This window comes from Ceratotherium simum, chromosome 3 (genome assembly GCF_057802395.1).
Source record: "Ceratotherium simum simum isolate JZ-2026a chromosome 3, ASM5780239v1, whole genome shotgun sequence".
In the NCBI taxonomy this organism is placed as follows: Eukaryota; Metazoa; Chordata; class Mammalia; order Perissodactyla; family Rhinocerotidae; genus Ceratotherium; species Ceratotherium simum.
Genome location: NC_141902.1, coordinates 77,521,202 through 77,545,066, shown reverse-complemented (window position 1 = coordinate 77,545,066; position 23,865 = coordinate 77,521,202). Strand labels below are relative to the sequence as shown.

Sequence of the window (23,865 nt, the reverse complement as noted above, 5' to 3'; positions counted from 1 at the left end):
TGACAGGTTTAAAAAATGATGCCAGGCCAGTGTCCCCACCAGAGAGCAGCAGAACGGGGTCTATCCTCATCTGTCCTGGTACCACAGGGCCAGGACCTGGGCAGGGAGCAGGACAGAGGGAACAGCCAGCGCTGATGCAGCTGCTACCCTTGTCCCTCATCCACGGGAACCAGGTTTCTGCATGAGCCCTGATGGACCAGCACAGGCCAGAGAGGAGAGGCTAGAGGGAAGCAAAATTCTTCTTGACTCTTCATTTGGGTGCCCACTGGGCATGATCAAGGTCCAAATGCTGAGCCCGTTTCTAAGGAAGTGCTTTTGCGAGTCTTCAGCCTTCCCCCTAACTAATGGTCTCTGCCCTCAGTTCCCCAGACAGAGATGGTGGCGCTCTGAGCTGATGGCTTGTGACAGCCCTTCTGGCCTGGCCTTTGGGGTCCATCCTCATCACAGGCAGAGTCCTCCTGAAGACAGCCTAGCTCAGGCCTCCTCCCAGGGTTCACGCCAGGTGCTTGGGAAGCAAGCACAGCCTCAGACTGCCTCCCACAGCCCTGAGGACCTGGGAGCTGGTCAGCCTCTGCCTTCAGAGCCTTGGGGCAGGTGTCGGGTACCAGTCTCTGTGGCGCCTGAGCTCCAGGGATGCTCCGCACCCCTCAGCTCAACCTCACCCAGGGAAGACAGAGGCAAAATGCAGAGACGCTGACAACTCAGTCAAAAAGAGTTTCTCTTTTCGACTTCTGAACCCCAAGGGAAGGTGGGACCCCACAGCAGGGAAACCTCTCCTGGAAGCGGAAAACCCACTACCATTGTCTGTTAGCTTGACCGCACAAGAGCTATCTGGAGGCGACGAGAAGGTGGAAAGATCGGATGAGAGTGACTAAAAGCTGGTGCCTCACAGACGTTCACAAAAGTAACGTCAGAACCAAAATAGCCTTGGTTCTCGCAGCTCCTCTACTCCTTCTGGGATTTACCTGCTGCTGGGGGATCCAGGTGACCATCCAGAGCCCAAACACAGCCCTGAGGGCTGCAGACATCAGGCTAGAAAACCCTGAGCCCTGGCATGGAAGGGCCATGGGGGAGGAGTAGAGCCCCTGGAACCATTTAAAATCCAGGAGAAACCAGCCATGAGGGCTTGGACACCACCCTGAAGAGCATCTCCTTGCGTTTGTCTGTGCAGATGGACAGTGAAAGGGGGTGCTCCCGGGCCCCAGTGGGTTTCAGAGTCCCTGGCCTGCAGGGTGTTGTCCGGCCCCTCCCTGACACCCCCATGCCGCCTGATGGAAGAGGAGACCAGGCGCCAGCCGGATACTTACCTGCTCCCAAAACCTGCTGGTCCAAGTTGCAGTGGAGGGGACTCAAAAAGACCAGGGAATGTCTTGGGGGACAAAAATATCTTTCATCTATAATTCATTACTCCTGATTAGACATTTTCATCTCTACAACTGAGACCAAATCGAAGGTGAAGGAGTCCTGAGAGGAGGCACATGACTGCTATCACTGGGTTGGCAGGTCTCGGCAACATCGAGCACCCTTCCTGTGATCCCGTTCACTCCCATTCAGCTCTGGGCTCTCTCAGGGCCCAGGGTGCAGGGGCCGAGGCTGGGGCCTTAGGAGTCAGGCAGGCCTGACAAGCCATGTGACCATGGGCCAAGTGCCTCCTGGTTGGGGGGACTCAGGGGACACAGTATGTAGTGATGGTCACTTGATATTATTCTTATAATTACTGTTGTCTTTCCCCACCCCTCCCTGACCCCAGAAGAGACAGCGGGCTGGATTCAATCCACCTGCATCTATGGAGGGTCGGCCCTGTGGCAGGTGCCCGAGGGGCAACAATGGAAAGGATGCTGAGGAACGCTTTAGACCCATTGCAGGCGCCACTCAGGAGGCGGCGAAAGGTAGAGAATGGAGTTCTCAGGAATGGACTGAGTCTTTAGAATATTTGTCCCCAAATGTCCTTAAACAAGACAGACTTTTAGTGCTGACATGCCACATTATTAAAACAAAATGACATGATAATCCTGTAGGAACTGTGTTTATGGGTTTCCATATCTGAGTCTCGTCTTTAAAAGGCCTCGATCGAGTGCTGGGCCTGGGGAGCACTAGGCCTGCTGCTGGTGGCCGAGGACCCAGATGCCAAGATGCAGGGCCCGGGAGCCTGCTGGCCGGCCAGGACACACTGCCCACAGGGGCTGTCCAGTGGTGTTCAATCCTTTCTTGGGTCTCCTGGGTGTCAACGCTCACGTTCTCTTGCTTTTGGCTGGAACTTTTTCTAAGGGTGACAACTTGGCCCTTAGCTTCAAAAAGTAGGAACCAGAGCATATGCCCGCCTTTTGAAATGCTGGGGCCAAAGGCTTCGTGGCTGCCCAGTTTGGCTGCACCCTCCATTCCCACACTGGAACATTCGGGCTGGGGCTGCAGGAACAAGCTGCTCCCTGCACGTGCACAACGGCAAAGCCTTTTTGCAGGAACACTCATGGTATACACGGAGCCCATTCGGGAGATGCTGGGCTGAATTAATGATCTTTTGCTTTCAATGAGACTTCTTGAAGCCAGAAATTAAATAGATATTTATTCGGAAAAAACCCAACCCCAGCAGCCTGAGGCTTCAGAGCCTGGCAAATGCAATGGCAGTGTGCAGGAACTACCACTGTCCTGTGCCACCTCCAAAGGCCGGCTGCCAGTGAGCCCCCACCGCCGCTGCTGCCCGCCTTTGGGGTGGGGCAGCACGTGTGAGCTCTGTGCTGCTGCCTGCAAAATGCATGTGGGGGCTGCGTCCACTTCCCCAGACATCTGGGAGGGGTCCAGCCTTCCCCCACAACTCTGCCCTACGTCCTCCAATCTGTCTGACGGCAGGAGTGCTTGTGTCTCCCCCAGCTCGGGGGTATCACACGCTCCCCTGCAACAATTCCCACACTGTTCCTGGCCACCTGGAGCTCAAGAATTTTAAGGGAAAAATGTTGGGACCTTTGGGGAGAGCAGGGAGGGGGCTGGGGGCCGCACTTACCCCCCTCCCGTGCCGCCGTTCTTGCTGAAGTGCGTGCGCGGCTCGCTGGAGGCCAACTTCAGCAGCTCTGTCCACTCTCGCTCCCACTCCTCCTCGGTGTACACCAGCCCTGACTGGCACGAAGGGAAGCCAGTTCAGGAGGAGGCGGGCTGACCTCCTTGCCCTCCCCAACCAGGCGAGCCTGGGCAGCAGAGCAGGACCACCTGGCTTGGTCCAAGCCTGACCAGGACCCAGGCCAGGCCCACTTGTTAGTGGCCACCGACTGTCCCCATTTGCTATCAACAATACTTTTCAGGACCTCCAATCTCGAATTTCAATGCTTTTGGGAGTCCCCCCAGTAACAAAGGTCATTCCCAGGGGGTGAGAACAACCGAACATTCACCTGCACACACACCAGGCTGGGGGCTGACCATTAAAAAGCTTAAAGGGATAACAAGCCAACTTCAGTCAGAAAGCAGGCAGATTCTTCTTCTAGGACAGCAAAGCGCTAATGTTCACCATGGTCAGGATGAGTGGATTCTTTCTGGATTGAGCACACATACAAGGGCTGGGGCCGCAGGCAGTGCTGGGGCCACCCTGCAGCTGTACTTGGCCTTCACGCCACCACCAGCAGTGACCTGACATAGATGACCATATAATTCATCATCTAAGCCAGGACACCTCTGAGAGTGAAGGTGGTTGGTTTTCAAAATTATGCCAGGACAGTTGGTGTGAGTGGACGTGTGGTCACCGGGTGGCAAGGCTCAGCTAGTGTACCGGGCTCCTCTTCAGCGGGTTTAAATGGGGGAGGACTTACTAGTCCCAGAAGCCATTTCTGCCTGGACTCACGAGACAGACTTGGTCTTGGGGCCCAGCTCTGGACTCCACCATGGCCCACGGCTGTGCCTGGTGTGGGTCCCACGTTCTGGACACACCATAGGTACCAACCTCCTTGTTCTGCTGCGTCTGCTGCCACCTCCACCTCCGCTTCAGGGCTTCCTTTTCAGCCCCGGTCCTCATCATGGTGTAGAGAGCTTTCCGCAAAACCAGGTCCCGGTCGTGAAACCCCCACATTCCTGCAGCCGGGAAGCCCGTGAGGAGCAGAAGAGAGAGACAGGATGTGAGAAGGGGGACAAACCAGGAGGTAACTCAAACCACCACGACTACCGGGCCTGGCCTCCCGTGTCTGCATGCACAAGGATAACTCATTAGTCAGCTGCTCAGTTCTCATGATTAGCTAGCAATTCCTCTCTGTTCTTTTTCCCAATGTTTCTCATCGATGCAAGCAGGCGAACAATAGTTGGTGAAACCAAGTGCTGCTTCTCTCTAGGATCCTTGGCAAGCCACTCTCAATCTCTCAGGTTTGCTTTGAGGGGCCTAATGTCCATAGTCCAGGTCTTGTGCTTGAGTGAGAGATAGCCTGTGGGGATAGGCTGGTGACGTGTCCTCACATAGGGTCCAAGGCAGGATGGCAATTAGACCTTGGCTTCCTCTAGGGTTTGCCACATCTGATGTCTGTATCCCTAAGGCATCTCGACCTTCTGAGAAGCAGAGCATCAGGGGACGCCCCTGCACACATCTGGACCCAGGAGAGAGTGCCTGCTTCCTCCCTCCACCCACTCCCCTGCCTGCGCTGAGTATGGAGGGGTTAAAAAGACAAGCTGGCCATCTCTGAGCATGTGCTCAGGCAGCTCAGATGTGGTCAAGAAACCCAACCAATGGAAGAAGCACCAACGAGAGGTACAGCCCTGGATATGGGGAAAGAGTGGGGGAATCCATTCATTCATTCATTCATTCATTCATTTATTCATTCAAATGAATCCCATTAATTCCACTTAATTAATTCCATACTTATTTCATAATAGGAGTGAGACACTACCTTAGGTGCTGGGAATACACACAGCGCAACCAACTTAGGACAGACTAAGTTCCTAAAATCTCACAGAACACATTGTGGGGAGGTGAGGCAGCCATTGAATTAGCACGTCACATAAGGAGAGATGAACAGAGTGGTGGTGGTATTGGTGGTGGGGTGAATGGAGACAGCAGAGCAAGTACTTGAATGGGTGAAGGAGGTTGCTGAGTCACCATCCCAGGCAGAGGGAAAGGCCAGGACAGACCCCGAGGGGGGCCCACACGGCATACTTGAGAATCAGCAAGAGGGGAAGGTGGCTGGTGCTGGGATCGAGGGGACAAGGTGGGGAGTAAAATGGTGGGCTTTTAAGCAAGCTGGGAGCCTCTGAAAGAGCTTTCCAAAGAGGAGTGACCTGCACTGACTGATATTTTTAAAGGCTCAATCCGGCCGTGCCCCTTTTAGTGAAAAATACGCAAAAACCAGGGGCTGCCGTGGGTTTTCCATCAAGCCAGGCTTTTGTCTTTTTCTACAGCACAATGGGAGGGAAGCGGCCATCAGTGCTCCTTTGTAAACAGGCCCAGCGGAACTTTCTCATCCCTCAGACCTGTCTGCAGCCGCCGCTGGGACTCTCCCAGGTACCGCAAGTCCCGTGTCCCGTCTAAGCTCCCACGGCTCCTTGTTTGAGTATCTCTTGCAAAGAGGGTCTCTTTGTCCCATAAATGTTTGCCCATCAGCCTGACTCCAGGATTCCTGCCATTTCTGTGTGGGCCCTACAACCCTAGGCCGATGTTAGGCCTGCTCAGCGGGTTCAATAGCATTGCTGGTGAGTGCCGCATGGCTGCTTTGGGCAGTCCTGCTCCTGTGGGGTTTAGCCTTTTGAGTACAAAAGGAAAACAAGTACTGGGGGAAAAGAACCAACTGGCTCTGAACCCCAGGCTCAGTCATGGCCCAGCCTCTCTCGCTCCTGGAGCAGGGCCCGCCTGTGGGAGGCGTTCTCTTCCCAGGCAGACCTGGGAGGCCCACCGTGCCCACAGGGAAAACATCTGCCATCAGACAAGACTGCAGGGGTGTGTGGCCTTCTGATTTGAGGCCTTGCCCACCCGTGGCACTGATGGGGACAGTGATGCTGCACACTGCAGTTTCTGAAGGACAAAGGCATTTTCACGCCCGAGACTTTGCAACGAGGCTGCTGTCTGACACAGATGAGAGATTTCTTCTTTTATATTCTTTCCCCAGGTTTTATACAGAACAAGGTGAAATGTGTTCTATAATCGGGGAATAGTTAATACATTATGATGAAACATGACACAACTAGTAAAAACATGTTTTTGAAGAATAACAGGGTGGAAAATTCACAATAGAATTTTAAGGGAAAAATGTTGGATTCCAAACTGCGAACACAGTGAGATCATAATTTCACTGGAAGAACAGACAAAAGAATGGAAGATAATATACCAAAATGTTAAAGTGGCCATTGCTGGGTGGTGGGATTGCTGATTTTTATTTTCTTACTATGATGAATGTGGAACACCTATAAAAGTGTCCAAAAATGCCAACAAATAGAAGTGTGTTAGGTTTAAACCGGAAAGGGAGCAGGTAGACGATAGCTTCATCTTCTCCCTCATCCCTCTCGAGCCCCTGGAATGTGGACTGTTCCCCTTGCTCTCAGGCTCCACTCTCCTCCGGGCCTCCCGGAGTCCTTCCCAGACCCCGTGCATTTCCCTCTACGCCTTTCAGGCTCATCAGCCCACCTCTTCCAGAACAGGCCTCACTACAGGTCTGAAGAAGGTTTTGGGCCTGGTCCTTGCTCTGAGTCACAGCATCGAGTTAAGGTCATGTTTACCTGGGGGGCCAAGTTTGACCAACAAGGACCATATTCTTAGCTGAGGGCCCCGTCCCTGGAGAGAGACCTTACACGTCAGGACTGATGAGGTACAGCTGGCCCTGATGCCCGGGTCCCTGGCACAAATCCAGTCCTGCCTGTCAAAACTGATTTGGCCTATGTATACAAAGCTGGGTCCCAAAGGGACAACTGAGCTTCTAGAAAGTCTACTGTGACCCTCAGTTATCCAAATATTACCACCAACTCCAGTGCACCTGTTGGTGTGGCTTTTCAGACCAGGAAGCTCACATCTCCATTGGATGAGGTTCTGACTTCTCTGCTGGATATTCTGTACCCAAGCGGTGCCTATGTCTGTCTTTTTGTCAGTCCAAGTGTACCAACTGCAGTCAATATGGTGGCTCTGCACCTACCCAACCTCATGCACTGCTCCCCAAACTTCCTGCTTGAGCCCAACTGAGCTCAGCCCTGCCTCCAAACACCCTGTTAATTTCTGCCTTTATGCTTTATCCATGTGGTTGTCTGGCCTGAAATGTCCTTTTTCATACTTTTTCAAGTTCTTCAAGTCTCAGTAAAATCGCACCTCTTCCAGGAAGTCCTCTTTGATTGCTCTAGGCCACCATCTCTAGTACCCATCCCTGCAGCTCATGCTCAGGCCTCCTTCTATCATATCAGGTCTTTTCTCATGTGTGCTCTGTGTCCCCAGCCTGCCAGGTACTTGACATAAAGGGCTGCATTTTTGGCTCCATCCCTTGGGGACTCTTCCGGAGGACAGTGATGAGTATGGCTCTACTTAGCATATGTCTGTCCTTTACCAACGTGCAGAGTGGGCCTGGGGCACTGTCACCCTCTGTCTATGCTTTGGAGCTTACCCAGTGAGGCGGCGTGTAAAAGGCAGTTCCCGTCACCTGTCGTGGCCAAAGGAAGAAGCCGTTTACAGCTTGTGCACACAGTAGACCACCAGTTCAGGCGACCTGGAACAGAAGCTCACTTTAGAACAGAATCCCAGAACAGGCAGGGACCATTGTGTGTTTGCTAGGTAAGCAGAAACACCACTGGATGATTTCCTTTTTTTTTTTTTTTTGTGAGGAAGATCAGCCCTGAGCTAACATCTGATGCCAATCCTCCTCTTTTTGCAGAGGAAGATTGGCCCTGGGCTAACATCTGTGCCCATCTTCCTCTACTTTATATGGGACACTGCCACAGCATGGCTTGCCAAGCAGTGCGTCGGTGCATGCCCGGGATCCGAACCTGTGACCCCTCGGGCCGCCGAAGCGGAGCGCCTGCACTTAACTGCTACGCCACTGGGCTGGCCCCTGGATGATTTTCTAGAGGATTTCTAGAGAAATTCATTGGGAAGGTAGAGCGTTATGACTACATTTTCCCAAATAAAATATAGATTTTTTTTCCTTTTAAGATAAGAAATGGCCAAATCCTCCCTTCAATTAGCAAGAGGATTAAGAAACTCAAGGCCAAAAGTCTTCTCTCCTTGAATCTAGGAACATATTTTACACATAACATAAATTTCCTCTTTCTGTAATTTCCCTGAATACAGTTTTCCTTCCTGAAAGTTATTTTTTTCCTTGAATTATCCTTCTTTTTTGATGCACACATACCTCTGAAAGTATGGTTTACATTTAATTTAATACATCGAAGCCATCATAGCTACTTAGTCATGTTAAATTTCATTAACATACCTTGAGACTTCCACTTCCAGAAAGATAGAGTAGATATATTTCCCCCATTCTTTCTACTAAGTACAACTAAAAATCCTGGACATTATGTATAAAACAACATAGGGAGATGGAAAAGTGGAGAAGAAGGCTGGCTGGCTAGGAAACTTGGGATCCGAGGAACAACATGGTGTTAGGCTCCCTGGAGTTTCTTTTTGCCTTATAAATCCCAGACTAGATACTGGGGAAGCTGCCAACCTGGAAATACCAATGGGGGCAGACAAAAGAATATCATGCTATCTCCAGACAGGATACCAGGAAAGGGGCAGCTTAGGAAGACAGTGGCCCCTTAGACAACAACTGCTGTATTCTAGCCAAACACCACGTTAAAAAATTGTAACTCACCATCACCCCTGCCAGCAGAGGCTGAGTGGGGAGCTGAGACTTCCAACCTTACCAGGCTGTAATGAGTCACTCAGCACCTGCTCCCTCACTGCCAGATGGTTTTAGAGAATGCTGAGTGCAGAGCCAGCACTTCAACCCTGCTGGGTGGTAATATGGACTCTACCTCTGTCAATCAGGAACCTATGTAGCCTGGATTTCCACATCCATCTGGTGGTAAAGAGGTCCCCCACTCCTGCCCAGTAGTACCAAGAAGCCCATCCTTCAAAAGGTGTCAACAGAGGCAGAGGGGAGAAACTGTACTTCCACCCCCATCTAGAAGTTACAAGTCAATGGGCGCCTGTGCCTACTAGAGAAGGTCTGCTAAAACATGTGATTTAAATAAGATCCAAAATCTTATAACTTAATACTCAATATGTACAGTTTTAAAGTGAAAATCACTTACACCAAGAACCAGGAAGATCTCAAATTGAATGAAAAAAGATAATCAACCGACACCAACATCGAGATGACACAGATGTTAGAATGATCTGACAGGTATTTTAAAAGCAGGCATCATAAAAATGCTTCAACAAGCAATTACAAACATGTTTGAAACAAATGAAAAAATAGAAAATGTCAGTGAAGATACAGAAAGGCTCACCCAAAAAATAGAAGACAAAAAGAAAAACCAAATGAGAAATTTGGAACTAAAAAATGCAATAACAGATTTAAAACCTCAGTCTTCAATAGCAGAATGGAGAGAACAGAAGAAAGAATCAGTGACCATCAGGGCCAGCCCGGTGGCACAGTGGTTGAGTTCGTGCACTCCGCTTCAGTGGCCTGGGATTTGCGGGTTTGAATCCTGGGTGTGGACCTACACACCCCCCATCAAGCCATGCTGTGGTGGCAACCGACATGCAAAATAGAGGAAGACTGGCACAGATCTTAGCTCAGGGCCAATCTTCCTCACCAAAAAAAAAAAAAAAGAATCAGTGAATGTAAAGGTAGAACATAGAAATTACCAGATCCAAATAACAGAAAGAAAATAGATTTAAAAAGATCAGAATCTCAGGGACACATGGGACTATAACAAAAGATCTGACATTCACATCACCAGAGTTCCATAGGAGAGAAGGAATAGGGTAGAGCTGACGTAAGTATTCAAAGAAATAATCACTGAAAATGTTCCAAGTTTTTAAAAACAAATAAACATCCCACGAACATGGATTCAAGAAGCTGAGCAAACCCTAAACAGAAAAAAATCCATGGAAATTCATGCCAAAACACATCACAGTCAAACTCCTGAAAACTAAAGACAAAGAAAAAACCTTGAACTCTTCCGAAGAGAAACAACACTGTGCCTATATGGGAAAAACAATTCTAATGACAGTGGATTTCTCATCAAAAGCCACAGAGGTCAGAAGGAAGTGGCAAAATATTTTTCAAGGGCTAAAAGGAAAGAACTGTCAACCTAGAATTCTATGTCCAACAAAAATATCCTTCAGAAATAAAGGGGCAATCAACATCTTGTCAGATGGAGGAAACCAAGAGAATTTGTTTCTAACAGACTTACTTTAAAAGAATGGTTAAAGGAATCTCTCTAGACAGAAAGAAAATGATAAAAGAGAAAAACCATCAGGACATGATGGTTTATATAGAAAATCAGAAGGAAGCTACAAAAAAAATACTCTAAGTGATTTTTCTCAAGGTCACAGGATATAAGATCAACATATACAAACCAATGGTATTTCTACATACTAACTATGAACACATGGAGTCCCAATTAAAAAACATCATACCATTTACAATCACTCAAAAGTTAAATACTTTAATATAGATATAACACAATATGTTCAGTATTTGTATGCTGAAAACTATAAAATGCTGATGCAAGAAATCAAAGAAGATCTAAACAAATAGAGAGACATACCATGCTTACGAGTTGGAAGATTTTCAACATAGTAAAGTCGTGAATTCTCTCCAAACTGATCCATAGGTTAAACGCAATTCCTATCAAAACCTCAGCGAGACTTTTTGTAAAAAGGAAATTATTTCCAATTTAGAATTCTATACCTCAGACAAAGAGAAAGAGAATTAGCCACCATCAGACCTGCAGTAAAGAATACAAATGGGAGATCTGTAGGCAGAAGGAAAATGATCCTGGGCGGAAGCAGGGTATATATAAGGAATGATGAGACTTGAAATGGCCAGTACGTTCGTAAATGTAAATGAATATTGACTGTTTAAAGCAATACTATAAAAATGTCTTTTGGGGGATTAAATTATATGTAGAATTAAAACGCATGACAGCAATAGCACAAAATACGGGAATGCATAATAAATGACATAAATTCTAAGGTCCTTACATTGAGCAGGAAGTGGTAAAAGGGCCAACTTTAGATAAATTTAATAACTTAAAGATGCATTTTGGAAACTGTAGGGTAACCACTAAAAGAATAATAAGAGAATGTATAACTGACAAGCTGGTAGAGGGGAAAACAGAATGATAAACATTCTTAAATAATTCAAAAGAATATGAGAGAGGAAAAAAGAAATACAACAATAAAAACTCAAATAGCAAGATAATAGATTTAAACCAAAATATGTCAGAAGTATTTATATTAAATGTGAATGACTAAATACTCCAATTAAAAGACAGAGATTGTCAGCCTTGCTTAAAAAAACAAGCATATGCTGCCAACAAAAGACACTATAAATATAATGACACAGAGATTTGACAGTAACTAGGTACAGCAAGATATACCACTTGAAAACTAAGCAAAGTAAAGCTGGTGAAGTTCTTATTGATATCAGATGAAGTAGATATTACTAAGGCACAGGATAAAGAGAGATATTTCATAATAACACAGTCAAGTCAAATGGAAAATATAACAATACTAAATGTATATACAACTAAGATTTAGCCTAAAAATATATAAAGCAAGAATTGACAGATTCAAAAGAGAAATGGACAAATCCAAAATCAAAACTGGATATATAAATATATATATATATTTTTTTTTGTGAGGAAGACTAGCCCTGAGCTAACATCCATTGCCAATCTTCCTCTTTTTGCTGAGGAAGATTGGCCCTGGGCTAACATCCGTGCCCATCCTCCTCTACTTTATATGGGACGTCGTCACAGCATGATTTGACAAGCAGTGCGTCAGTCCATGCTCAGGATCCGAACCTGAAAACCCCAGGCCACTGAAGAGGGGCACGTGAACTTAACCACTATGCTACCGGGCCAGCCCCAAAACTGGATATTTTTAACAGAACTCTCTTGATAAACGAAACAATCAACACACAAAAAATTGTGTAGAAATTAGATAAACATAATTCAAGAACTTGACCTAAATGACATATATACAACATTGCCCCTACCGACTGCAGAATGAATATATATTCTTTTCAAGTCATGCGGAAAAATTTCCAAAATTGACCACATGATGGTCCATAAAGTAAATGTCAACAAATTTCAACAAAGTATTTGAAATCATTCAGAGTATGTGCCCTGACTACACTAAATATAAGCTAGAAATTGATAGAGATAACTAAGAAAAGTTGAAAATCCTCAAATGTTAGGAATTATGCAGCACCCTTCAAATAACTTATGGGTCAAAGAAGAAATCACAGGAAATTAGAATATATTTTGAACTGAATGATAATGAAAATATGTGGGATATAACTCAAGCAGTGCCTAGAAGGAAGCTTATATTTTTAAATGCATATACCAAAAAAGAAAAAAGGCTGAAAGTAAATGTTGTAAGTGTCCACAAAGCTAGTAACAGCAAATCAAACTTGGACAATGTAGGCTGAAATAGTAAAGGAAAGAATCAGTGATATAGAAAAGAAAATACGATACTGAAAATCAAACAGAGCTGAGAGTCGGTTCTATGAAAAGAGTAATGTCATTGCTAAACTCTTAACGACTTAAGAAAAAGAAGGGACAAATTTTCAATATCATTTACAAAAAATGAAACATCATTTCATTTCATACGGACATAAATATAATATACATTTAAACATAATATGCATATTATAAATAATTTTATGTCAATACATTTGAAAATGGCAAATAAAATGGACAAATTTCTTGAAAAACAAAATTTACCAAAACAGACTGAAGGAGAACTAGAAAATATATACAGTTCTCTATCCTTTAAAGAAACTGAATTAATAATTAGAAACTTCCCCCCCAAAGAAAACTCCAGACTCAAATGGCTTTAGCTGTGAATTCTTCCACACATTTAAGGAGAGAACAGAGAGCAGAAAATCTGAGAACTTTTCCCAATTTGTTTTATGAGGCCCATACAACTTTGATGCCAAAACCTGACAGGGCCATTACAAGAGAGGAAGAGAATGGGTGAGTCCTTCTCACGAACAAACAGGCAATGATCCTAAACAAAGTATTTAGCAAACTGAATCCAGTAGTACTTAAAAGATTACGACACTACTAACAAAGTTGGATTTATTCCAGGAATACAAATTGGATATTAAAAAATAATCAATTTTGGTCTCTTGCTTCCAAGACTGATAGAGTACCTGATAGCCAATCTGCCTGTCTGGCTACCTTAGTGAGAAAAGTGAGATAAAACACAGAAATCACCTTTAGAAGGGCAGCGGGAAGCTGTGGAGGCACCAGGAATGAAATGAGCTGAGCAACTAGCGACAGGAGAACCTCAGGGAGGAAAGCCAGTGCTGCAGCTGCTTTTACCAGGGAGGCATTGGCCAAATCTGGGTGGGGGTAGATGGCTGAGGACACACACAAATGTGGGTGCAAAGCCTGGTGGAGGGCCACCTCAAGGAGAGAGAAATCAGCACAGCTTTTGGCAAGACTTGGGAGGCCTTCAGCACGTATCTGGCTTTTTCCTGAGGTCCTTTGCTGCATATGGGGTGAGAGGCTGAAAACCTGAGCAGAAAGCTTTGAAAAGTGGACCAGAGTTTGGAACCACCATAGAGAGGGGCCTACAGAGTGCAATAAGCTCTTGTCTGAAGACTTTGGAAAGTCAAGGGTGTGGACAACACCAGTGGAAGATCACTGCTGGAGACCCAGACACCAGAAGAGCTGATGGTGGAGACTTGGAGTCACAGCACATTGGTTCTCCCATCAGGACATTCGCTAACACTGGGACTGTGTTACACTGGGCAGGAGGCTAAAACCTTTCATGTAAAGCCTCTCCAAAAGCAGAGTGTTGGGAGGCAATTTTCCATGGGCCTTGCATTTCTGTGCATCTTACAGAGGCATTGACAACTCTGCGAGGATGAAAAGTCTTTTCAAGGACAGCAGCACAGCAAACAGCCTTGGAAGTTGGAGACTGTGTCTCTCTCTGTGGCAGAGGAGAGATTTGTTCACTATCCACTAAAATAAAGACAACGTCTCCCTCCAGGACAAAGCTTGGGCAGGTGTGCTTACAGCCCATTATAAAAGATTGGAGTTTCCTAAGCTTGGGGCTCCTCAGCTGTGATGTAAACCCACTACATGGACAGGATCCACACGTTCCTGCTTCTGCATCACTTCATGGGGTTTGGGGGGCAAAGGGAACCAACACAAACAAGAAGCTCATGGCCAGGTTAGGGAATAGCAGAAGATTACCCGGGATCCTGTACAGAACGCTGTTCTTCAAGCAGTGGGCAAGAGGATAATGAGTAAGGTACCACTATCCTATCTGTTAACAGACGTCAAGAGGCTGAGCAGTAAGCAGTAGGAATGAACGGTGGCTGCTGTTCACTCTCCTCCCATGTGAGGAGGAGTTCCAAGGAATCTCCCAAAGCAGATATAGGACTTTGGGTGGACCAAAACACTGGAAGTTCATTTTGTTGAGCTGTGCAATGTACTCAGAAGTGAAAGCGACTGTGCCTGGCTTACTGGCTGGGAGCTGCCTCTCTCCATGCGCCTCCTGGTCCCTCCCTCCTTCTCTACCTGACATCAGCTACTTTTACAAAATATCATTAGGGACGGGACCCAGGGCTCCCTATCCCAAAGGGGGCCCAAAGGTCATATATATCTGTTCAAGTGTGCTGGGAGACTTCATGGAGGGGAAGAACTCAAACTTGTATGGCTTTGTAGGATACAGGTGCCAAAGTCACCATCCTACCCAGTTATGGAGGAAGGGGCACCTGACTTCAAGCGATGGGGGTTGGGTAGGTTAACAGTGGGAAATGGAGGCTTATGTGACCTTGTGTATGATGCCCTTTGGGCCAATCCAATGTAGTCTCGTTGCTACTTCTATACCTGAAGGTACCATAGGAATTGAGAGGTTATATGCTTGGATGTCCCATCCCATAAGTACCAGAGGAGATTCTCCCAATCAGAAGATCCACAGGTATAAATGCACTAATGGGGAAAATGCCCCTGCCATTAACCACCAGCAGATGGGTCTGGATTGAGCACAAAGGCCTCTCTCCACGGTGACCAAGCTTTCACTCTGTAGATGATGTCTGTTGGCTGGCAAGGCAGAAGCTCAGTCTCAGGGGCCCAGACTGTGTGATACCTCAGCCAGCTGGTGGATGCTGATAAGTCCCAACAAAATTCAGAGGCCTGCTCATCAAGTCAAGTTTCTTGGGATGCTGTGCAGAGTTCACAATGTTCAATCTCTCTGGCAGTCAAGGAAAAAGTGTTGTCTCTTCAGCCCCCTCAACCCCCACTGCCAAAAGGAGGCACCTCCTTAGGCTCTGGGTTGGACATGGAATGTGCCTCACTGGGGCACTCTACTTGGTCCTTTATGTCCTCCAACTTGCAAATCATTGCCCTTTGAGTAGAGCCAGCCCATCAGGCCATGTTGGAAGTGGTCCAGCAAGCTCTGGCACCTTCTCTACCTTTGGATACAAACACAATGGCCCTTGAGCTACAAGTGTCTGTGACTGATGCTTTTGCTGACTGGAACCTCTGGCAGGGGGAAGTGGCCTCCACTTGGAGGTGCTCCTTGGGGTTTCAGACGTGTCACCTCCCTGACATGGCTGCTACATTCATCCCTTTGGAAACGCAGAAACTGACCTGCTACTGAGCTCTTGCTGAAACTGAACGCCTCACCCATGGAGGCCCAGTGTCTCTGGTCTGATATTCCCATTTTGGGGTGGGTAAACTCAGCCTGAGTAACTAACAAGGTGAGAAGGGCCCAACAAGGATCACTTGTCAGATGCAAATAGTATATTTACGCACACAGCTGGCCTGGTTGCAGAACCCTCTTGGCTTTACATGAAAAAGCAGTAGCTGCCCCTCTAGAAGAAACTACGCCCCTCTCTGCTGCCTGAACCAAAGCCTCTGGCTCAGCAGGGCCCTCGATGCAGAGTCCCCTAAATGCCCAGGCTGGTGCCCTGATGCTTTGACTAAGCTGAAACCTAGGGGAGTCCACTGGGCTGTGGTGGCTGTTTGGCCCCAGCACCAGCTTTGCAGAACTGCAAGTGGACCTGGTAACTCTGTCCAGTGGGCAGGACTCAAGGCTGTTCTCATAGCTCTGGCCAGCACTCTCTTGATGAAGCTTGTTATATTTTACTCACCCTTACACTGGTTGGCCTAGCAGCTTGATCTGCCCCTCAAAAAACTACAGACTGGTAGATTAAAGACATTCCCTTATGGAGCCAGAAAATGTGATAACAAATCACAGGTGCTGATCAAACTGTCTGGGTCACTTACATCAACATGCAGGTGAAGGCCTATCCTCTGATGAGACCAACTGGAACCAAGCTGCTTGTCAAGGCTGTACCTCCCAGACCGCCACCATTGCTGCCTGGACCTCTCACTGTGCTGTGCATGGCAATGCTCCTGCCATCACAGAGGGGCACCTAGTAAAGGACTCCAAGTTCTGGTGCAGAGGCTTCCATTGCATGCCACATGGGGGACTCCTGCCAGGAGTCAACCCATTTGTCTCGTGGTAGAGGAGGATGCATTGTTCCTGCCTGCTCCTGGCAGACAGACTTTTAGAGTTATTGATTCTGCCTCATTGCTGCTGGCACTTACAGCAGAGTTAACTCAGGCCACACCATTGTGATCCTTGAAACTAATCGTGTATGTTTTTGGCTTTCCAGACCATCTTCAGTCTAACAATGGTGTTTGTTTTATAAAAAGCCCACTCAACAATGAACTGATAACTGAGATATTCAATGGGCTTTCCACGTTCCCTACCATCCACAGGCATCTGGTACAGTTGAGTGTTGGGGTGGCTTTCTAAAAAATAGACTCAAAAAGATTTATGACTCTCCCTTCCTCACCTCCTCCTGGTGTATACCTGTCTCAGTCACCTCGGGCTGCTATAACAAAATACTATAAACTGGGTGACTTAAACAGCAGACATTTATTTCTCACAGTTTTGGAGTCTGGAAGTCCCAGGTCAAGGCACTGGCAGATTCAGTTCCTGGTGAGTATTCTCTTCCTGGTTTGCAGATGGCCACTTTCTCACTGTGTCCTCAAATGGCCAAGAGAGAGAAAGCTCTGGTCTCTTTCTCTTCTTGTAAAGACACTAATCCCATCCTGGTGGCCCCACCCTCATGACCTCATCTAAATCTAATCACCTCCCAAAGGCCCCATCTCCAAATACTATCTCACCGGGGGTTAGACCTTCAACATATGAATTTTGGGGGGACATAAACATACAGTCCATAACAGTACCTTAGTAACGCAGTTTTTTCACTGAATGTGGCTGTCTCCAAAAGGGATCATACCCTATCAACTGTTCCCTAGGTAACAAGCAGGATGAGCAGGGAAGACCTGTTTTGAAAATTCAATTCCACTATGACCATTTCTGGCCAAGTTGCTTCTTTCTTTTCCCTAATGGCAACCCCAGGATGGCCTGTTTGCCACACCCTCTGGGTGGCAGTGCAGCCAAGAGGGGACTTAGGGGATTCAGACTCAATTATGGTTCAGTTTTATAAAAATGCTTTTGTCCCTCATATGGTTGACCTTTGTGGATGAGAGGTCTGTTGTGATTAGGGGGTGATTGAAAAGAAAAGGGTAAATTATAGATACTGTGATGGTACACGTCAATTTTGTGATGGTGGAGGGACAGCAACAATTCTAGCATATGGGGAAGGAATATCCTAGACCCAGGAAAGCATGGGGGGAGGGTGGTACATTGATTATGCTTTGTTTTTCAGAACCACCCCTGCAGACTTCTGCATGAATCAAAATGCTCCTGTGTGGATCTCCCAAACTGCTGCAGTGCCTTAAACGTTAACAGTGTCCTTCTTCTATGACCCAGGAGTCTCAGGTCTTCTGCCAACATCCAGAAAGCCATGGCAGGCTAGTTTATTAACTTGCAAGAAGAGTAAAATCTCAGACATATGACAGTTCTTGATATAACACAGACTCTTTCAGAAGCCTCATGAGATAGAGTTCACTATCCACCAGGGGAGGGAGGTCCCATAAAATACAATAGGATGAGCTGAAAATACTGGAAGACCAGGAGTGAACCTAAAGTAGACTAAGCCTTACTAGGACTGGAACCCAGCCTCAACTCAGCAGTTTCTCACCAGAGTAAGGTAATTAGCCACAAGCAGAGGGAAGGGTAAACCCTCTCTAGAGGAGGATGTCATCATTTGGAGTTACTACAATTTTATATTCACAACGTCTAGAAGTCAATCAAAAATTACTAGGTATGCCAAAAACCAAAAACCAAAACCAACCAAACAAAAAAAAAAACAAGAGTAAACGACTGAAAACCAAGAGGGAAAAATGAGGTAATAGAAAAAGACACACAGGTAATCCAGATTTTGAGGTTAGATGACAGGGACTTCAAAGTAACTATGATTCACATAGTCAAGAAAATAGAGCAAATGGGGCAGAAGCAATGTTTGAATAGATAATGGACAAGAATTTTCCAAACTGATGAAAGATACAGATTTTAGAAGGTCTATAAATGTCCACAAGAATAAATACAAAGTAAACCATACAAAGGCATAGAGTAAAACTGCTGAAAATTAAAGAGAAAGTTTTAAAAGTAGGAAAAAAAGGGATATATTACATACCAAGGGGAATAATAAGATAGAAGCCTACATACAACGGAACGAGGACATCAAAGTGCTGAAAGAAAACAATCTCCAATCTAGAGTTCTGTATCCAGCAAAAACATCCTCCAAAACTGAAATTGCTAGGAATATAACCTGGTACAGGTCATCTACGAAAACCCCACAGCTAACATGATACTTAATGGCAAGATATTGAGTGCTTTCAATCCAAGATGAAGAACAATACTCAATACTGATGAAGGTCTGAGCCAGTGTGATAAGACATGAAAAAAAGGCATAAAGATCAGAAAAGAATGAAACTGTACTTATTAGTGGATAGCATGATTACTTATGTAGAAAATACTTAGGAATCTACCAAAAAACTCCTAGACCTAATAAGTGAATTCAAATGTAGCAATATCCCAGGAAACAAGGTCAATATACAAATATTATTTGTATTTCTATACACTAGCAAGAAACTATTTTAAAAAAGGAATTAAAAACATAAAATACACAGGCATAATTTTATGAAAGATATGTTATATCTAGACGAAAAACTAGAAACATTCCTGAGAAAATGTAAAGAAGATTTAAATGAGTGGAGAGATTTATCATGTACATAGATTGAATTCCTTATTGATAAGATACCAAATTCTCCCCAAATTGATCTAACATAACCCCAATCAAAATCCCAGAAGGCTACTTTTCAGAAATTGACAAGTTGATTCTAAATTTACACAGATATGCAAAAGTCCTAGAATAGCCAATATAATCTTGAAGTAGAACAAAGTTGGAGGATTTACAGTTCCTGATTTCATAACTTATTATAATGCTCTAGTAAGCAAGATAGTGTTGGTGTAAGAAAGACAAAAAGATCAATGGAACAAAACATGGAGACCAGAATAGATCCACACATTTATGGCCACTGATTTTTTTTTTATAAAGGCTCCTATAGCTTTCAATGGGGAAAGGAAAGTACTTTTTCAACAAATGGTGCTAGAATTAGTGGATATTTGAAAAAAACTTCAATACCCCTTTCACATCACAAACACAAATTAATTTGAGGTGGATAATAGACATAAACGTAAAAGCTAAACTTAGAAAGATTCATAGACCTAAATATAAAAGTTAAAACTATAAAATGTCCCAGAAAAAAAACAGAATATTATTGGGATTGGCAAAGAAAAGAATTGATACATTTAACTTCATCGAAATAAAAATTTCTGCCCATTAAAAGACACCATTATAAAATAACAAAGGAAGCCTAAGACTGGGATGAAATATCCATAAAACATGTTTCTGAAAAGGACTTGTAATTGCATATATTAGGAATGCCTACAAATCAATAAGAACCAGCCAACCTGATAAAAATGGACAAAAGACAAGATATTTCACTGTGAAGGATGTACAAACGGTCAAAAAGGACATGAAAAGATGCTCAATGTTATTAGTCATCAAGGAAATGCAAATTAACACCACCTTAAGTCATCTCTTCATACCTACTAGAATGGTAATATTAAAAAGACTGACAACAGCAAATGCTGGGGATACAGAGCAACTGGAACTTTCCTACTTTGTTGCTGGGAATGTAAAATGGCATGATGATTTAGGAAAATCTTTTGACAATTTCTAATACAGTTAAACATACACTTAGCATATGATTCAGCAGTTCTATTCTTGGGTATTTACCCATGAGAAATGAAAACATACAACTTGCACAAGAATATTCCTAGCAGCCTTATTTCTCAATAAAACTAGTTGCTAACAAATCTGGGATTGCATCTCCAAAATAAAGAATCAGCACTGAGTTGCCTCAGGCTCTTTTTTCTAGTGAATCTGGGTCAAGACATCCTCATTCACTCTTTCTCTGGAAGCTTCTGGAGGATGCATTACAGTTGGCTCTCCACATCCACGGGTTTTGTATCTGCTGACTTGATCTGCGGTTGGTTGAACCCACAGATGCGGAACCTGCAGATACAGAGTGCCCCACTGTATTCATTGTACTACGTCATATTATATATGGGACTTCAGCATCCACGGATTTTGGTATCTGTGGGGGTTCCTAGAACCAGTCCCCCTCAGATACCAAGGGAAGACTGTACACCAAAATGAGGTGATAACCCAAAGCAGGGAAAGATGGGGAACAGGAGGGAAATTGGGTGAACAACGCAGAAGAATCTCCATGATGGAGACAGAAGACTCCATTCTCCCTGGAAAGGCAGAGTTGGGGTGGGGGTGATGGGGTGAGGGGGCTGCTTGAGCTCAGAACTACTTTTGAAAAGAAGTATACATGAAAAGGCTTTACAGCTTGGTTCATATGATGATGCTATCTTTCAAGCTGGGTAACACAAACATCATCTTACATGTCTTGGATTATATTAAAATTATTTAAAAAATTGCTTCAAGTTTATGAATGGTTTTATCTTGCATTTCTAATGTTATGTGAAACTACTAGTGACATACATTTTTTTATTTGGGGCCTGAATTATAACAGTCACCTTTTGGGGTCTTCAAATCTTTGTAGAGTTTCAATCAAGTGAGAATGTTTATAATAGATATTTCCAAGAAGCTGTGAAAACATTTAATTGAACTTTTATTTTTTTAAGAAAGAGAATAATACTAATAAGATTGGAACAGTTGGAGGGACATCACATTATTTACGTTCCAATGAGCCATCTGTCATTATTAAGAATTAATTTGGATAAAGAGTGTTACTGCTTTCAGCAATAAGTAATGAAACATGAAGGACAAGGGACTGCAAATAATGCTAGAAATTAAAACCCTCAAAAGTACATTTAATTCAGAGTCAGAGAGTTATTGCTGAACAGATGACCCCAATAACATAGTTTAATACAATAAACCTTGTCAGTACTTGGTTTAAACTGGATACCTATCTGCTCTACAGAGCTTTTTGGTTAAGATTCAGTAATTGCATTTTAATAAGTGGTTTTATTAATACAAAATAACTATACCCTTAATTCTAAATGAAAACATGTATTAAAATTAACACTACAAAATTAAATAGACAGACATCTATTATACGAAGATGCTAATGCTTATGCTAACAAATTGGTATATTCTCACCCCTTGCAAGTCATCTTATTAAAACTAAATGAGAAATGCAATTAAAGGCTTTAATTGATGGTGCCACTGGATGCCCTGTCAGAGACATAATTGGAAATAAGATGCCATCACTTGGTAACTTTTTTTTCTAGGCTGTGAAATAGCAACCTGTCTCATCTGATTTTACAAAGCCTTTTTATAAACATCCAGGCTGGGATATATTAAAACTGGGTTGCCACAAAGTGGAAGAAAATTATAAGATTCTTGCTTACAAGGCATAAAACTGAACATAGTGGCTGTAACAGCTGAGAGCCTGACACATTTAATATTAAGGTGGGCCAGCCTCATTCATCCTCTGAATTGGATCTAAGCTGGCAGTGGCTCCTCGCAAGAGCCGGAAGGTGCGGAGGCTGTTAGCAGAGAAATGAGGGGGATGCGGGTGGGGAGGAGGCACAGGGGATACACTAATGAGGCACTAATGAGGCACGTGGTCCACATTTATAGGCAGACCCTGTGGTTTGCCTACCCAATAGATTTTCCCTCCCATCCTTGGTCACAGACCCCTGCTCTGTCTGATGTTTTTCAGGTGAGATGAGATTGCTTTCTTGCCCTGTGGAGGAAATGTCGATAGGTTCAAGAGAACCCATGCAATTCCATGCCGCCTGCTAGTGTTGGTGTGGCTACGTGCTGTCACTTGGCCCTGAGATGTAAGAGGAAATCGGCTGGGGCAGCTACTGGGAAAGTGGTGCACATCCTTCAAAAGTGCTGTAGACAGGGCCTCTCTCTCGCTGCCCTGGACCATGTTGTGTGAGGATGTGTCGCCAGACGCATCTACAGCCACGTTGTGCCTGAATGGAGACAGCATGAACCGGCTAAAGAAAGAAGAGCAGGAAGTTGGGTGTGTCTGGGTCCTCGATGATACTGAGGAACTGCCAACCTGGTCACAAGCTTCCCTGTCTCCAGACATAGTGTCGTGTGGCGTAATGATGGAGTCAGGGTTGACGCTCCTGTGGGCTAGGTTAGTGTCTGTCCTGCTCACTGCAGGACTCACAATAAATCACCCAACTCTGTGTGGGGATGCATATTCCCATTTTACAGATGAGGAAACTGAGGCCCAGAGAGTAAATAAACAAGATCATGTACACTGAATTGTAAAGGAGCCACTGCTCATCCAGGGCAAAATCAGATCATGAACAAGGCTGGTTTAATTTAGTTGGACATGGGTGAGTTTGTGGCAAGCCAATTTTAACTCTCTAAGCTGGTATGATTTCAAAAAATATTCTCTTCAATCTGTAGTAGAGCTGAAGCTCAGTCTACGGTTGCCTGAAGTCACAGACTAGTCTTTCTATCATGCTTCCTTAGAAAAACAAGGGTCACCCATTCTCCCTTTCCAGCTCTTACTTTCACTCTCTCTTGCTTGTTTCTCTCATTCTATTTTTTCTACGAAAATTTTGAAAAGTGCTGAGAACAATACACCCATCACCCAGAACCAAGTGAATGTCAACCCCATCATATTTGCTTCAGCTTGTTCTTTTCGATGCAAAAGAAAAAAACACTAAAGATCAAGTTGAAGTTCCCTTTCCGTGCCTCCCTGATTTTCATTCTCATTCCTCCCTCCCCAGAGGCACCACTACATGAATTGGGTAATTTTTTCATTATATAACATTAAAACAGATAAAGTATACCATTAAATGTAGATAAATGCGTGTTGTGTACAAGACTCATTCCTAGGCCTCTGATTTCCACATCAAAACCATAGTATTTCCTTCTTTCCCATGTTCCTTCCCCCTCTGTCTCTGTCTCTCCCTCAACCCTACTCTCTGGGATCGCCAGTGTTCCTGCAAGGCAGGCTCCTCCCCTTTCTTTCCCTATAGGGGATGCAGATCAGACAGAGTCCACTGCTCTGACCTCTCCTTGTTCCAGAAACTGGGAGGGCGAGCCGGGGTCACATGGCCCCTAAAGAGAAGTGGTGGGGAATGAATCCCATGAGTTCAAAAATGGGATATGGGATAATTGGCTGGGGCTCTTCAAAAAAGTCATCATCATGAAAAACAAAAGAAAAGATAGGGGGATGTTCTTTAAAAGTGACTAAAGAGACATAACCAAATGCAATGTAGAAACTTTGATTGGG

At 44.8% G+C, this 23,865-nt stretch overlaps 1 protein-coding gene across 1 annotated transcript in view; it reads right to left on the bottom strand.

Annotated features, from left to right (window-relative positions):
* Positions 1-23,865, bottom strand: part of OTUD7A (OTU deubiquitinase 7A) — a 394,020-nt gene that overhangs the window by 58,475 nt on the left and 311,680 nt on the right. The window contains 3 exon segments of the mRNA XM_087428823.1: positions 2,999-3,111; positions 3,926-4,053; positions 7,545-7,646. Of these exon segments, the coding sequence (XP_087284949.1) occupies positions 2,999-3,111; positions 3,926-4,053; positions 7,545-7,646 (343 nt within the window).